This window comes from Cyprinodon tularosa, unplaced genomic scaffold (assembly GCF_016077235.1).
Source record: "Cyprinodon tularosa strain WSP-4 unplaced genomic scaffold, ASM1607723v1 ctg66, whole genome shotgun sequence".
Lineage (NCBI taxonomy): Eukaryota > Metazoa > Chordata > Actinopteri > Cyprinodontiformes > Cyprinodontidae > Cyprinodon > Cyprinodon tularosa.
In genome coordinates this window covers 3225183-3239971 of record NW_024039407.1, presented here as the reverse complement: position 1 = coordinate 3239971, position 14789 = coordinate 3225183, and the positions used below count along the sequence as shown (strand labels likewise).

At 39.0% G+C, this 14789-nt stretch overlaps 1 protein-coding gene across 1 annotated transcript; it reads left to right on the top strand.

Annotated features, from left to right (window-relative positions):
- Positions 1–1100: 1100 nt before the first annotated feature.
- On the top strand, positions 1101–13226 carry atp6ap1a (ATPase H+ transporting accessory protein 1a). The gene is made up of 11 exons (XM_038309333.1): positions 1101–1279; positions 2321–2447; positions 2960–3034; positions 4473–4663; positions 4824–4864; positions 4970–5055; positions 5137–5280; positions 5823–5977; positions 8980–9030; positions 9116–9353; positions 12543–13226. The coding sequence occupies exons 1-11, from the start codon at positions 1146–1148 to the stop codon at positions 12750–12752; spliced, it is 1452 nt and encodes a 483-aa protein (XP_038165261.1). The 5' UTR covers positions 1101–1145; the 3' UTR covers positions 12753–13226.
- Positions 13227–14789: the final 1563 nt, after the last annotated feature.

The following is a 14789-nucleotide window of genomic DNA, read 5'->3' as shown; positions in this document are numbered from 1 at the left end:
GAATTTAAGGAATAGATATATTAGGATTGAATAGATAGCAATAGTGCTGGGATGAAGATGAGAAAGGAAGAAGATTAAATAGGGTTCAAAAATCTGTACTTGTTAAAAATTATGGAGAAAGAAGCAGAAGGGAAGATATAATTTATAATAGATTAAGAACTGGACATACCTACTTGAATGAGTTTTGGTTTGTACTAGCGAAGAGAAATAATGATATATGTGAGGGTTGTGAAAGAAAAGAAAATGTGGATCATGTTTTGATGGATTGCATTAAATATGCAAGTGAAAGAGAGAGGATAAAGAAAGTAATTATGGAAAAGGGAGAGAATTGAGTATTAAATTAATTTTAGGGACAGATGGAGATAGGGAGGAAAATTTGGTTATTAATTAAGCTTTTTTTTTATTTTTACATAACACAAAATAAAAAATAGAATATATTAGGTGGAACTATAGAGCTACACGCTGTATCAGATACAGTGTACACCTACTGTACAGTAGATGGCGGTATGAACCTATAAGTTGTTTGCAATCCGTCAATCTAACAACAAAGAAGAAGAAGAGTAGACCCTGCATTGGAATTACGGGGGCCATCTTGGGGCGGTTGAACTTCTACCCTATCCCGCTGACACAAGAAAAAAGCTTTGCAAAACAGTCCTTTTTCAGGGCTGTTAGCTAATATTAGAGAGATGTATATACATATATATATATATATATATATATACATATAACTAAATACATATATATATACATATATGTGTGTGTGTGTGTGTGTATATGTTTGGGTACAACTGTGTATTTGTATATGTTAGTAAAAAAAAAAATATTTAAATGTTTGAGTGTCTGCTATTTGCAACATACATACATCCTGTCTGAATATTATATTACTTTTAACCACACTAAAAATATTTTAATGTACTGAACCATTTGGCATAATAGCTATAGTTTTAAAGTTTTCAGAAAAAAAACAATGTGAAATTTAGTTCAATATAAAGCGAGTTATAGTTGACTAAAATTGATTCTGTGCCTGGTGAAAGCGTTACACTGAGCCGAGTAGTAGACCGCCTTCCATACTCCACTGATGCTCCTCAGAAGTCACGTGATCTCTTTACGTCAAGTCAGGCACCTGCTGTCAGACAGGAGGAAAGATGGCGTCGTCAGGGAGAGCTAACCTCCTCCTACGGACCCCTGGCACCATGGCCGTGTTTCTAGGCCTGCTTAGTGTTCTCATCCCGGCTCGGTGCGATGAGCAGGTCCCCGTCATCATGTGGACAAGTGAAGGGTGAGTGAGGCCGACGGTTCTGGGTTTAGACCCGTCCGCTAACCCTTAGCGGTGTCATGGATCTCCGCGGTTTGTCTCAATTTACCTTTAAATTATTAGATTTTAGAGTCGCTAACAGCTAAATTCAATGTGGTGGTTTTTGTTTGTTTGCATCTAGTATAGTCAAGCTTTAAAATCAAAGAGGATGCATGGAATAAGCACAATTTATTTTAGGTATACGGCAAACCGTTTTGGTTAAAATTCACATCAGCGATAGAGCTTCAAAAACAACATTTGATAATGATAGATTATACAGACAGACGAGCCTTTACTCTTCACAAATCCCCAAATGAGGTGGGAGGAGGTTGGAGATATTAAACTATCCGGTTTATTTTAAACTGAATTAATGATCCCGATATTTGGAAGAATCTGTTATCCAAAAATTAAAAGTTTAACTTTAACCAGTTTAATTTTTTTTTTAAAGCTATCTTAAATTTGATCTAAAATTTATATTAAAACTTAATTGTTTTTATTTTTTTAGTAAATGATTTTGAATGAAAAATATAGATATTTGATTACATTATTAATTGATATATTATCTTATGATGTTATGGCTTATTTCTTCCACTGGAAAGAACTAATCAAACTTTAACTATGCAAATTGATATTGCAAAAAGCTGCCCTATGAAGTACTTTTTTTTGTTGTTTTTTTTTCAGAAGTAACTCTTATAAATGTAAATTATTGCTGTCCGCCTCTGATGCTAACAGCTGTGTTACTCCAGTGACACATTCTTCTGCCATTTATGTTTAAAGAGAACAGAAATGGAGCTGTGTTGTGAGAAAAATAGTAATGTCTTCATAATTGGGTTCAAACAGAAAAACATTGTAGAGAAGCTTTGAGATATAAAAATTATTCTTCCTCTGGAACACAATAGCTTTACATTAGTCAGCATCTTCACACAATACTTTTATCTTCCAGTTACAAAATAACTGAATATTTTGTGACCTCTTCCTGTGTTGAAGGATTGTAATAACATCCTGATGTCTCCCTTTCCTTTGAAGCTCTGCCGTTCCCCGTCAGCCTCCACCTGCTGCAGGTCACATCGTCGGGCACCAGCAGCTCGCCTCCTACCTGGAAAAGGCTTTGAACGTTGGTCCCCGAAATGTTGTGCTTTTCCTTCAAGATAAGGTATTCAGCACACCAGATTCTTACCTCTGTTAGAAAGGAATCCTTCTGATGTGCAAAGTCATCAAAAAAATAAAATTACTCTACTAGGGCTACAGCTAATGCTAATTTTACAAATTTATTAATCTGTTGAATATTTGTTTGATTAATAATCAAGTAGCCAAATGTTTTTAAAGAAGAAGTTTTTACTAAATTAAACAAGGTGAAACTAAAACCTTTCCACTTGAGGAGTTCTGGATAGAGCATATTGACAGATGAAAAAGTATTTTTTTAATCTTAAATGCACAAAGTTTATTTTTTTATAGAGATATTTATAAATTTCTTTTTTAATAATTTTGGTAAAATTTCAAAGACTATTGTTATAGTTTCATCAGATAGTTTTTTTGGGGGTTTTTTTGTAATTTTTTATTTTTTTATTCTGCTCTCCTAATGTATCGATCCAAAGCTTTCAATCAAAGCAGTTTCCGTATGGCTTCTGTTTCTTTATTTTCTGGTTTTCATGTTTTTCCCTCTAGATGAGTATTGAAGACTTTACCATGTATGGAGGCGCCTTTGGAAACAAACAAGATGGTGTTTTTCCTAACCTTGAGGTAAGTTTTTAAAACTACCGTCATGATCATATTTAAAAAGGCCTGGCCACATATACGTATGACTTTAGGTATTTCTACACTAGTACCTCATACAAAGCCTTTCTAATTAAACTATGGTGCTTTGTTGGCGTATTATGCTTTATTCCTGTGTTTTTCACTTGTTTTTTTTTTTGTCTCATTTTGTTAATAAACTTAAATGTACCTTTGTAGTTATTATAGCAAGATGGGATGTACAGTTTCTTGTATGTGTAAACAAGGAGGTAATGGAGTCAAGAATTGTCCAGCTGAGGTGTAAAAGAAAAGAGGAAAAGTTCAAGATCAGAGGTGAAGAAGCAAAAAAATATTGGGTAACAAGAGGGATGAGAATATTATTTGAACATTGTTGTTCACTGAAGCAGCAGCAAAAGCTGCCCTGTTGATGGATGTGATACTAGGTACCACCAGCAGATGGCGACATCGTATAACAACGTCTAAGTCCACAGAACGGTAAAATTCTTTTTAGCCTAAAAATGAAAGCTATTATAATTTTTTAAGTTTAAAGTAATTATTATTTTTTTTTTTTTGTGTTCTTTAATTTTATTATGAATGAAATTCTCATTGCTTTTATACTGCTTTTTTCCCCCAAGAGTTTTATTGTCATTACACTGTCACAAGTACACAGCAATGAAATGACCTCTCTGTATTTAAAGCTGAAGTCTGTAAGTTTTTAAAAATCACTTTTTTGTCATATTGGCTAAAACTGTCCCTATGCCCAGACAGCAGTACATGTGATATGTAACCTGTGAAAAAAACTGCTTCAATTGGTACCGCCTACTGCCTGTATTTCAATCTGGAAAGAATAATTCGGGACGAGTCAAAACAACCAATCACAGCCAGAGGAGCGTCTGATGGAGTGTCAATCACAGCTCACACACGCTGAACCCCCCCCCCCCCCCCCCCCCCCCCACCCTTCTGGTCGCATGCGGTAGCCGCGCAGATGCTGTGAGAGGGGTGGAGCTTGAGTGAAGCAGAGAGGGTGGGGGAGTGGCGTGAAACCTGTTTTTCTTCAAATTTTCAGTCGAAGTCTGCTCTCTTCTCAATGTTACACACTGCAGCTTTAACCCATCCCCTTGAGTAGCAGCGGGCTGCCATTGTGCGGTGCCCAGGTAGCAGTGTGGGGTTAAGGGTTAAAAATCATTATCAAGTGAAATTTTTCTGTGATGATTCATTGCGCTTTGCTTCGTTTAACTCTAAACAAAATACAGGTTAGTATACATTTTATTTTGCATTAAAGTAAATTAAGAGGAAAAAACTGCATGAGTGTTAAAGGTTTTATTTAGAGGCAGAATCCCAGCAGATCAATACTGTTTATAAGAAGCTGTTATTCTCGAATACATGATATGGATCTTTTTCAAGCCATTACATTCAGATCTTTTAATATGTCTCCTGTTTATCACAGGGAGCCCTTCAGTCCTCCTCTTCTCTGGTTTTACCTGCTGTATCCTGGCCAGCCTCCAACGCTGTGATTGGTCAGCTGCAGGACCAGTTGGAGACGTCCCCTCTGTATATGGACCCCGAAACCCTGAGTCAGCTGAGACTGAACGCCTCATCGCCGGCTCTGCTGGTGTTCAGGCTGCCTTATGGAACTGGGTGAGCATTCCCAGACCACAGCACTCAGTTGTTTCTGAAATGCTGTTTTTATTCCCCAGCAATTCAATGTGACTAATTCAAACATGTTTGTTAGATCACCATGTCATTATCCTCCTTTTTTTTAGCTGTATCTTATAGTTTTTTTTAACCTGTCTGGCAGGTCAGATCTGTTGTCTGCTAAAGAAATTCTCAGTGGAAATGGTGAGACTTTATGATCATGTCTCTGTTGCTTCATTTATTTTTGTTGTGGATGAATGTCTCGGTGAATCAAAGGTAACATTTGAAACACATTTTCTTGTTTTTTAGATGAGGTGATGGGTCAGGTGATGAGCATCATGAAGTCCCAGTCAGTTCCTTACACGGCCGTTTACACGGGCCTGCAGCCGTCCAGGGTGAGTCACAGGGAGCATGGTTAGTGTGAATCCTCCTGATTTTTAGACCAGCTGTGGATCCTGTATTGTGTGTGTCCACAGAAGGAGGCAGCGTCCCTGGCTATGGAGGCCGGGCTGGGTGGAGGACGCTCGCTGCTGCAGGCCAGAGGCAGATACAGGGACAGAGAAAGGGGACGTCAGCCGGCCAAGGAAAGGCCTGAAGTCTACCCTCCTGTGGAGTTTAAGGTGTTTTTATTTTTTTCAGTAGTAGTTCAGATAGTCCAAAGTTTTTTTTGGATGGCTAACAGGTTATCATGAGCACAATGCTTTGTGTTCGTTTTAATACCACTGAATTTTTTCATATTTTATCAGGTTATAAAAATAAAGTGGAGAATTTTTTATCAAGATTTTATGTGACAACCAAAAGCAACAGAGATTATTCCAGGATTTATTTATATAAATGTGTTTTCTTTAACCAAGTTTCCTTTCCTTGACAAAGAAAATCCTCCCACAGCATGATGCTGCCGCCATAGTGCTGATTTTCTATCCCCACAAATTTCCCTACAGCAAATCAAGCTATTTTATTTTTATTTATTTTTTTGTTATCTAAACAGGGATAAGTTTTCTGGACATATTTGGAGACACAGCTTCTGTGTTCCTGCCTCCAGGCAGCACTATAGAGGCAATGAAATGGTTTAAAACTGGTGTCTAGTCTGTGGTTGTCTGCCCCGCTCCTTTCCTCCTGCTGTTTCCAGTGATTGTTTTTTGTTTTCCTTGGTTTTCTGCAGGAGGAAGGCAAAACATGCATGATGCTGTGGGCTAAAGGCCTGACTGTGAGCATTCTTCGGAACAATCGTTGGGAAGAGCATGACCTGACCAAGGCCACCTTTGAGGATAAAGACCTCAAACTGCATGGATCTGACTGTGACAAAAGCAAAGCAAAGTAGGAAAAACTGAGTGAAAAATATTGTTGTAGTAATTAAAACTTATTGGATAGTGAAACATTCCGGGATTTCTTTTCAGGCTTTTTTAATGGGTAGATGCCTGATTCAGAATAACATCTTTGTTAATCAGACCAAGGTAAACTATACTAGGGTTCCTGGGGATCTTTTACCCTAAAGTGTCCTTCAAAGCTGGAACAGTCTGGTTTGTGTGTTCACTCTGTTTTAAAATCGTGCCAGCATTAATCAATAGTACTCTCCTCGCCTGTAAACGGTTGTTCTGATGATCCAGAAACTATAGCTTCATTTCTTCCAGCAGCAATCTCCTTTATGAGGTCATTTTTATGAGAGCTGTACATGTTTTTGTGCAGGTAACCGCTGCTGACAGAAGGCAATGGCCGTGTTTCCATCCAAATGAAATGCAAATTTGAGGTGTTTCCATTTCGGTTTGAAGTTAATTAATCAAGCGCCAAAAAGTGTGTTGCCCTCACATGTCATCTTCTACATTACATCGTCACGCATGGCTGTAGTAAACAGGACGTAGAGGCAACAATCTAACACTGACCACAGATCAGTAACAGAGGAAAGTTTTAATGAACGTCTTGCCATCGTAAGTTTATTTATTTTTTGAACATGAACGTGTCTATTAGCAATGGAATTGTGGCTACCAGCCATTTTTACTTTCGTTAAGACGCCGACAGCAGAAGCAGCTGGTCAGTCGTGGGGAAAAAGTTAATGTCAGAACTAATTAGGAAAAGAGTTTCCATCCCCCGTTTTGCCCATCCAACCTTTTTTTTCCGCAAAGACCAGCCAGCCTAGCCTCGTGAGACCATCCTGATCTCGCAAGCTTTCAAGGTTTCACTCGCTAATCAGTCTGGAGACTCTCCGTTGAAGAAAATTTGGAGCCGTTCACCAAACGAACGTCCAATTAGCGTTGGCTTTGAGGCGGGTTGAGGTGTGACGCAACGAGAAGCGCGACAGTTCAGTCTAAAGAACATGGCGGCTTCAGCCACTGAAACTAGCGTTAGCGTGGCTATCGAGCAAGTTTTATCGGAATTACAGAGTATTTCTTCACTGAAAGAAGAGCAAAACACTGCTCTGGAGGCTTTTCTCAGAGGAAAAGATGTTTTTGCTCTTCTCCCGACTGGTTTCGGCAAGAGTTTGATCTATCAATTGGCTCCTCTTCGTCGTCGCTCTGTTACGTCATATGCTTCGTTGATCTGATTGGTTTATTTTGCCCGTCTATCACCAACATAGGCCAATCAGCTAACCAGTATTTTCGCCCCTCCCCAAAATTACTTCTACGGAAGGTTTCCATCCGGCGGAGTCAGGTTACAGCCAGCCACCCCAGGTGAAAACTTTGTTGGGAATTTGGGGACATTTGTTTTTCGAATTTTGCCGGATTCCATCAAGCTTATCTGATACCTCAAAATGTGCATTAGAAAAAGCTGATAGAAACACACCTAATGACTTCAGCACCTGGTCCTCAGACTTTCATCCCCATCTACTTAATCGGATGTTAGAAGGGTGTTTTAGGGGGAAATAGTTGCATTAGGTTTTTATCATAAAGACTTGGGCAGTTTACTGTGAATTCATCTGAATCTGATCTCCGAGCACAGCAAGCTAAAAGCAGTTTGACCTACAAAAAGAGAAGCTAACCATCACAACATCCATATACACTATATTGCCAAAAGTATTTGCTCACCTGCCTTGACTCACATATGAGCTTAAGTGACATCCCGTTCCTAATCCATAGGGTTCAATATGACGTCGGTCCACCCTTTGCAGCTAGAACAGCTTCAACTCTTCTGGGAAGGCTGTCCACAAGGTTTAGGAGTGTGTTTATGGGAATTTTTGACCATTCTTCCAGAAGCGCATTTGTGAGGTCGCACACTGATGTTGGACGAGAAGGCCTGGCTCTCAGTCTCCGCTCTAATTCATCCCAAAGGTGTTCTATCGGGTTGAGGTCAGGACTCTGTGCAGGCCAGTCAAGTTCATCCACACCAGACTCTGTCATCCATGTCTTTATGGACCTTGCTTTGTGCACTGGTGCACAGTCATGTTGGAAGAGGAAGGGGCCAGCTCCAAACTGTTCCCACAAAGTTGGGAGCATGGAATTGTCCAAAATGTCTTGGTATGCTGAAGCATTCAGAGTTCCTTTCACTGGAACTAAGGGGCCAAGCCCAGCTCCTGAAAAACAACCTCACACCATAATCCCCCCTCCACCAAACTTTACACTTGGCACAATGCAGTCAGACAAGTACCGTTCTCCTGGCAACCGCCAAACCCAGACCCGTCCATCAGATTGCCAGATGGAGAAGCGCGATTCGTCACTCCAGAGAACGCGTCTCCACTGCTCTAGAGTCCAGTGGCGGCGTGCTTTACACCACCGCATCCGACGCTTTGCATTGCACTTGGTGATGTATGGCTTGGATGCAGCTGCTCGACCATGGAAACCCATTCCATGAAGCTCTATGCGCACTGTTCTTGAGCTAATCTGAAGGCCACATGAAGTTTGGAGGTCTGTAGTGATTGACTCTGCAGAAAGTTGGCGACCTCTTCGCACTATGCGCGTCAGCATCCGCTGACCCCGCTCCGTCAGTTTACGTGGCCTACCACTTCGTGGCTGAGTTGCTGTCGTTCCCAAACACTTCCATTTTCTAATAATACAGCTGACAGTTGACTGTGGAATATTTAGGAGCGAGGAAATTTCACGACTGGATTTGTTGCACAGGTGGCATCCTATCACAGTTCCACGCTGGAATTCACTGAGCTCCTGAGAGCGACCCATTCTTTCACAAATGTTTGTAAAAACAGTCTGCATGCCTAGGTGCTTGAATTTATACACCTGTGGCCATGGAAGTGATTGGAACACCTGATTCCAATAATTTGGATGGGTGAGCAAATACTTTTGGCAATATAGTGTATATGCATTTTTTTTTTTTTTTATAATTGATTTTCTCAAGAACTGCTTCTGTTTAATTTTAATTTGATTTTTTTGCAGGTTGGTTCTGAACTATGACAACGTCCTCGGCCACCGTAGCTTCAAATTGATGTATGTATTATACAGACGTGTGTGTTTATGCAAAGAGTCAGCGATGCTGATGGGTCCAAAGCAGTTTTTGTTGATTTGATTCCAGCTTCGCAATGAGCCAGCGCCACTACAAGGTATCTGCACGCCGCTGGTTCACTCTGGATGCCGTGGAGCTGGAATATGACGGCACTAAGGCCACATTTAATGGAAGCAGGAACATCTACGCCCCCGCTGAGTACTCGTTCCGCTGCAAGTCCGTCACCAACTTCGCCTGGCCACTGCTGGTCCCGCGCTCCGACAAAGACCCTGCTAATCAGTGGAGGGTCTCCTTTGAGGATTTCCAGGTAAGTTCACCTCTACTCTGTCAGCTGCTAATGTTGTGGTTTTGATTTGATGGAAGAGTTTGAAAAACATTTCAAGATGATTCCCTCAGAGCTGACTGCAACATATTCAAATGTACTCCTCAGAAATGTTTTTTCTGTTGAGATTAATTTAAAATATAAACATTTACAAAAGTTTTAATGAGTCTTTTTGGACATTTATGAAAATAAAATGGAATGTGAGCATTATAGTAGAAATTAAGAGTAATAATGAGAAGAGGAATCTATTTAACTGCAAACAGTCTATTTACCAATTTTAACCCTTTAAAGCCTGATCCAAGAATAAAACAAAACAGAAAATTACTTTTTTTTTGGTTTGAATTCCTTATTTGCCCTTTTAACAAAATATGTAAAAAGAAAAAACAGAAATACATTTTTGACATTAATAATTTATTACTATGCGATAAGTCAAGATCATTTTTTGTGTAGTCTTCTACGGGCTGTTATCAGGTATATCTGATTGTGTACAATAGGATTTTGAGCAAAGTTTTTACCATTAAATTATGCAAAAGGTGTCAGATGCAAAACATTTCAGAAACCGTATGTATCAAATATGATACATTTGGCATTATAGGGTTAATATGAATATTTTAATAAGTTTTTAACTTCCTGTTTAGACTAACCAATCAGAAACCTTTTTTATAGCTAGTATCTCAATTCCCAGTAACATAAGGGATAATATTCACATGCATTCATATAGGGCTGCAACTAACGATTATTTTAAAAATCGATGAATCAGCCGATTATTTTTTCGATTAATTGATGAATCGGACAAAAAATATTTTTTATATTAACCTCTTTATTGCAAAATAAACATTATAGACAGAACAAACAAGCACACAAGTACAGGTTGCTCATTAACTGTACTGGTGCAATATGAAAAATAAATGTTTGTGTAAAAACTACGCAAACTTACATGAGAAATGTAGCTGTACATCCACAAAATATAGGGTAGTTTTTTTCATAAAGCGCAAAAAAAGACAGGCATTTTTGTTTTTAAAAGCCCCTAAGGGGTTCAAACAATAGGCCCCCCTATTTCAACAAATGAGGTTTTTTTAGTTCTGCCTTTTAAGACAGGAAAGTATAGCAGTTAAAGTTGCTACTTGAGAAAATACTTAACCATAGAGATAAAAATAGCCCTGTGATTCAAATTATAAATTGTATTTGGAGTAAAAATGAGAGAACTAGGGGTGCTAAAAAACACATCCTCCAAAGACAGATATTTACATGGAAATGTGGTAATAATGAATTGACATATTACTGATCTTGCTGGATTTTATTCTGCTTTACTTCCATAAATTGCAGGATCTTCTTTTCTTTATCTTTGCCAGAAGATTTAAACTTTAAAAGCCTTGCCCTCATAATTTGCAAGTTAATTTATTTATAAAGTAAATATAAACGCTGCTTAAGCTAATTCAAATGAAATTAAAAGTAAAATAAGTAGCCAACCTTATCACTGTCTGTAACCTACTAACACGGTAAGGAAAGCATCAGATGAGCTACCTGAGAAACTAACGTTACGTTTCCCCACTTTAAAACCAAACAAACATGGTCGCTCACCCTGCTGATCAGCTCTCTTCACTGTTTTCTTTTCAGGTGCTGCGTCATAACAGCGGTGCTTCCGTGCCATGTTCATTTGTTTTTACAAAAGTTGCCTGTTACGACTTTTTTCGCTTTACAAAGCGCAGGCTATTTTAATTATTGTGATCAATTTGCGCCGTCAATCCCGGCGCATGTGCGCTTCATTTGCAATCCCGCGGCTCTGACTGCAGCGCTGAGAGGGACTCCTGCGGGAGCGCTGCGGGAGAACAGGGTTGGGATGGGGGAGGCGCCCCACGGCAATGACAACGGCGGCGGATGACGCATTAATCGCGCGACACAACTAATAGATGATGAAATTCGTTGCCAACGCTTTTAAAAGTCGATTTTTATCGATTTTATCGATCCGTTGTTGCAGCCCTACTTTCATACAAACAGGAGATAAATACATGATGGAAAAACTACATAAACACTGACACAGTATCCAGGATACACCAGTATCAGAATTTAGGCCAAACCAGGGACCAAAGTGTCAAAGAATATCTAACATCGGCCTGTACCCCTGGCAGTGCAGGGGGATCAAGCATCCATAGTATACATGCAAATGCACTCAAACCTCATATAGCTAATGTTAATGCTTTCTTGTAAAGCCCTTCTTGCAGCCTCTTTATGTAGTCTCTAAAGCAGTCGTTTTCAAAATGCTGTCCTGCTGTTTCTCTGAGTCCCTTTCTCTACATGACTGAATCAAATGGCTTCACTATCTCACTAGCTTGTATTTGAATTAGGTCTGTTGAAACAGATGCATCTTAATGGTATAGTGAAAGATATTCACAGATTTTTTAAAAGACCCACCCTCTCCACTTTCAAAAAAAAAAGCATATATACAAGAGGCCTTTCTTTTCTTATACACTTCATAAACACTTATTTTTCTTACCACCCTCGGCTGTTTTTAAAGAACCGTGTTGAGAAAGGTGAACTTCAGTGGCTATCTGAAAGCGTAGCTCGCAGCATATATACACCTGAAAATGCGCAGAAAAAGCATAGCTAACGGGACGAGCATGTAGAACGGCTTTACGTAAAATTATCACCAGAATGATTGACGATTAGGAAGACCTCTTATTTAGATGATCTATATTTTTAAGGTTCCAGCCCCTCAAGGACTGTAGTTTGAGACCATTGGGCTGAAGAACTGCCTGTTTGGGAAAATAAAAAAGGTTCTTATGTTGTGATGCCTGAACTCTACCTCCATCCTTCAATCTCCTAAAAAGTGGAATTTCTTTTAGGGTTTATTATTAAAAAAACAGTATTATGTTTTATTCTTAAAGCCATTTTTCTAATGTAGATAATGAATATTTCAAATTTTGGCCAAAAATTTAGCCCAGATATGATGAGACCAATAAAGGATGTGACGGGATTTCTGCTTTGACTTTTCCAGACCTGCTTTCTTGTCTTATCATTCCTCTATCCAACAATCAATCCTTTGATCTATTTGTAAATCCCTCCACCTGTTTCATCCATACATCCAGCATCACTTCCTCTGGTTGTTCCTGTTTCCGTCTTTAAATCCTGACCTCTGCAGTAAATTAACTTTAAATTGTTTTTATTTTTGAACAGATCCAGGGCTTTAACTTGAGCGGCAGTGAATTTGCTTACGCCAGCGACTGCGCCGGGTTCTTCTCCCCTGGGATCTGGATGGGTCTGCTGACCAGCCTGCTCATGGTGCTGGTGCTGACCTACGGCTTGCACATGATCATGCAGCTGCTCACCATGGACCGCTTCGATGACCCCAAAGGTCCCGGCATCTCGGTGCCGCAGACGGAGTAACACATCTGCCGGTGTGTTTCCTGACTCCATCCGTCCTCCAGTCTCTGCACTGAACCCCTCCTTTCATCCCCGCCTCTCTCATTCCATTCCTAACATGCAGATCATTCCATGTCGTTGTCCCTCCATCACTGAACAAACGTATGAGTGTAACCTTAAATGTGAATCCTGACACTGAAGTGTCTGATAAAGTGGTTAAACAGCCACACAATCTGGGTCCTTTCAGACCACCATGGGTTAATATGTGACCCCTATAAAGGGAGACATACAGAGATAACTGATGCTTATTTATTAAATGGATTATATGCTATTTATTGTTGATACTGTTGTGGTTACCGTGAAGTTTTGTTTGCATTTGGTTTGTTTTAGATATGCGAGATTATTTATGGAAATATTTCATTTTGAATTATGTTCATGAAATTCCATTTTTGTGTTGTAATGTTGACGTGACTCCAATAAAACACATTAAAGGTTTTACTTCTGGTTATTTCAGTCAACTTTAACGCTTGGTTTCTGGTTCAGTTCAGACTTTGACGATATTTATTGTTTAAATTTTGATACAGAAAGTTCAGAAGAAGTTTTTAAATCCAAAGATTTTCAGAATTTAGCAAGAATCTCACTGTTTCATTCGACATATTGGATTGGATGTGTCTATCACTCCTTATTGTTGCGAAATAGGCAACTACCTGGGGCCCCACTTGGATTGGGGACTGCTGGTTGCAGAATCCTCTAACAGCACCCTTTGGATATTGATGTTTGAAATTAAATTATTTTGATTTAGCATAAAAAAAATGACAGACATTGTTACAATACAAAACTACTGTCCTCCCCTTTATACAGGAATAGACCGATCCTTCCCATCACATAAAACATCCAGAGATGCAGGAGGAGCATCAAGAGAGATGAGGCAGAGCTATGGAAGCAGACTTGAATAATTAAGAAAAAAAATGTATAATACCAATATTGGCTTAAACACTACTCTCACGAAACATGTCCAATTTGTCTGTTTGAAAAGATGAATTAGGCCCCGTTATATCAAATTTTAATAATGTATCAAAAAATATTGCTTTATTTCATATTTGCCTACCCTCTCCATCATTACCTGGCATTTAATGGGTAGAAAAATAAGACATGAGGAAATAGTAGTTGTGTACATGTGCCACTGCAATTGCATGCCTGATTTCAGAGCAGCTGTGCTGGACGGCCTGGTGCGTCTTTACGCACAAGGAACAGAAATCAATGGATAAACCCAGACCAATGATAGCAATTAAACTTTAATAATGACTCAGACCAGAAAAAGATGCTAGTTAAAGCTAATTATCTATCAACCCAACATGACGTCAGGTGGATGTTTGCTCTGCAAAGCATCACTGTGTGCTCTGTTTGTCTCTGGGAGCTTCTAGTTGGATTTGCATCCAGGCATAACAATATCTGACAAATCAGTCAGTTAAACAAATTAAACGGTTCTTTAGATCATCACGTGGCTGCAGTCAGACAATATCTATATGATGCAGACATAATTGTTGATCAGTAAACTAGGGAAATAAATGGGGATGCACGATATAATCGGCCCCCTATCGGTATCGGACATCGGCCCCCCCACCAATATTTAACCCGATATTTGATCAGCTTCTGAATTTCTGAAGTCTAAAAAAAAAAAAATACTACTTCTTCTTCTTCCTCAAAAACTTCGTTTTTACAAACTTCTAAAGACGAGGGAAAAAATATTGATACATTAAAATATCACAATATCTTCATATGCTGATATATCGCCATTTAAAAACACCCTATCAATCTCTTTTACTAATGAAATATTGCTATATTTCATCGTCATCGTTATGCTACGAAATCCCCCGAAAATTCACAACATTTTGCCATATTTTTATTTGTTGATATATTGACGCGGTATCGATCTATTTTACTAACAAAATCTCACAAGAATTTGCAAAATATCACGAGAGTTTGTAACAGAACGATGAAATTTCACGAGATTTTGAAAGTAAAATAGATTAATACCGCGTTTTTAAAAATCTATTTGAT

What these genes read in the sequence shown, in the direction of transcription:
- atp6ap1a (XM_038309333.1), top strand. Translation starts at nt 1,146, where the DNA reads ATGGCGTCGTCAGGGAGAGCTAACCTCCTCCTACGGACCCCTGGCACC. An exon ending in ACCCTCCTGTGGAGTTTAAG is followed by an intron (nt 5,281 to 5,822) that starts GTGTTTTTATTT and finishes GGTTTTCTGCAG; the next exon opens with GAGGAAGGCAAAACATGCAT. An exon ending in TCTCCTTTGAGGATTTCCAG is followed by an intron (nt 9,354 to 12,542) that starts GTAAGTTCACCT and finishes ATTTTTGAACAG; the next exon opens with ATCCAGGGCTTTAACTTGAG.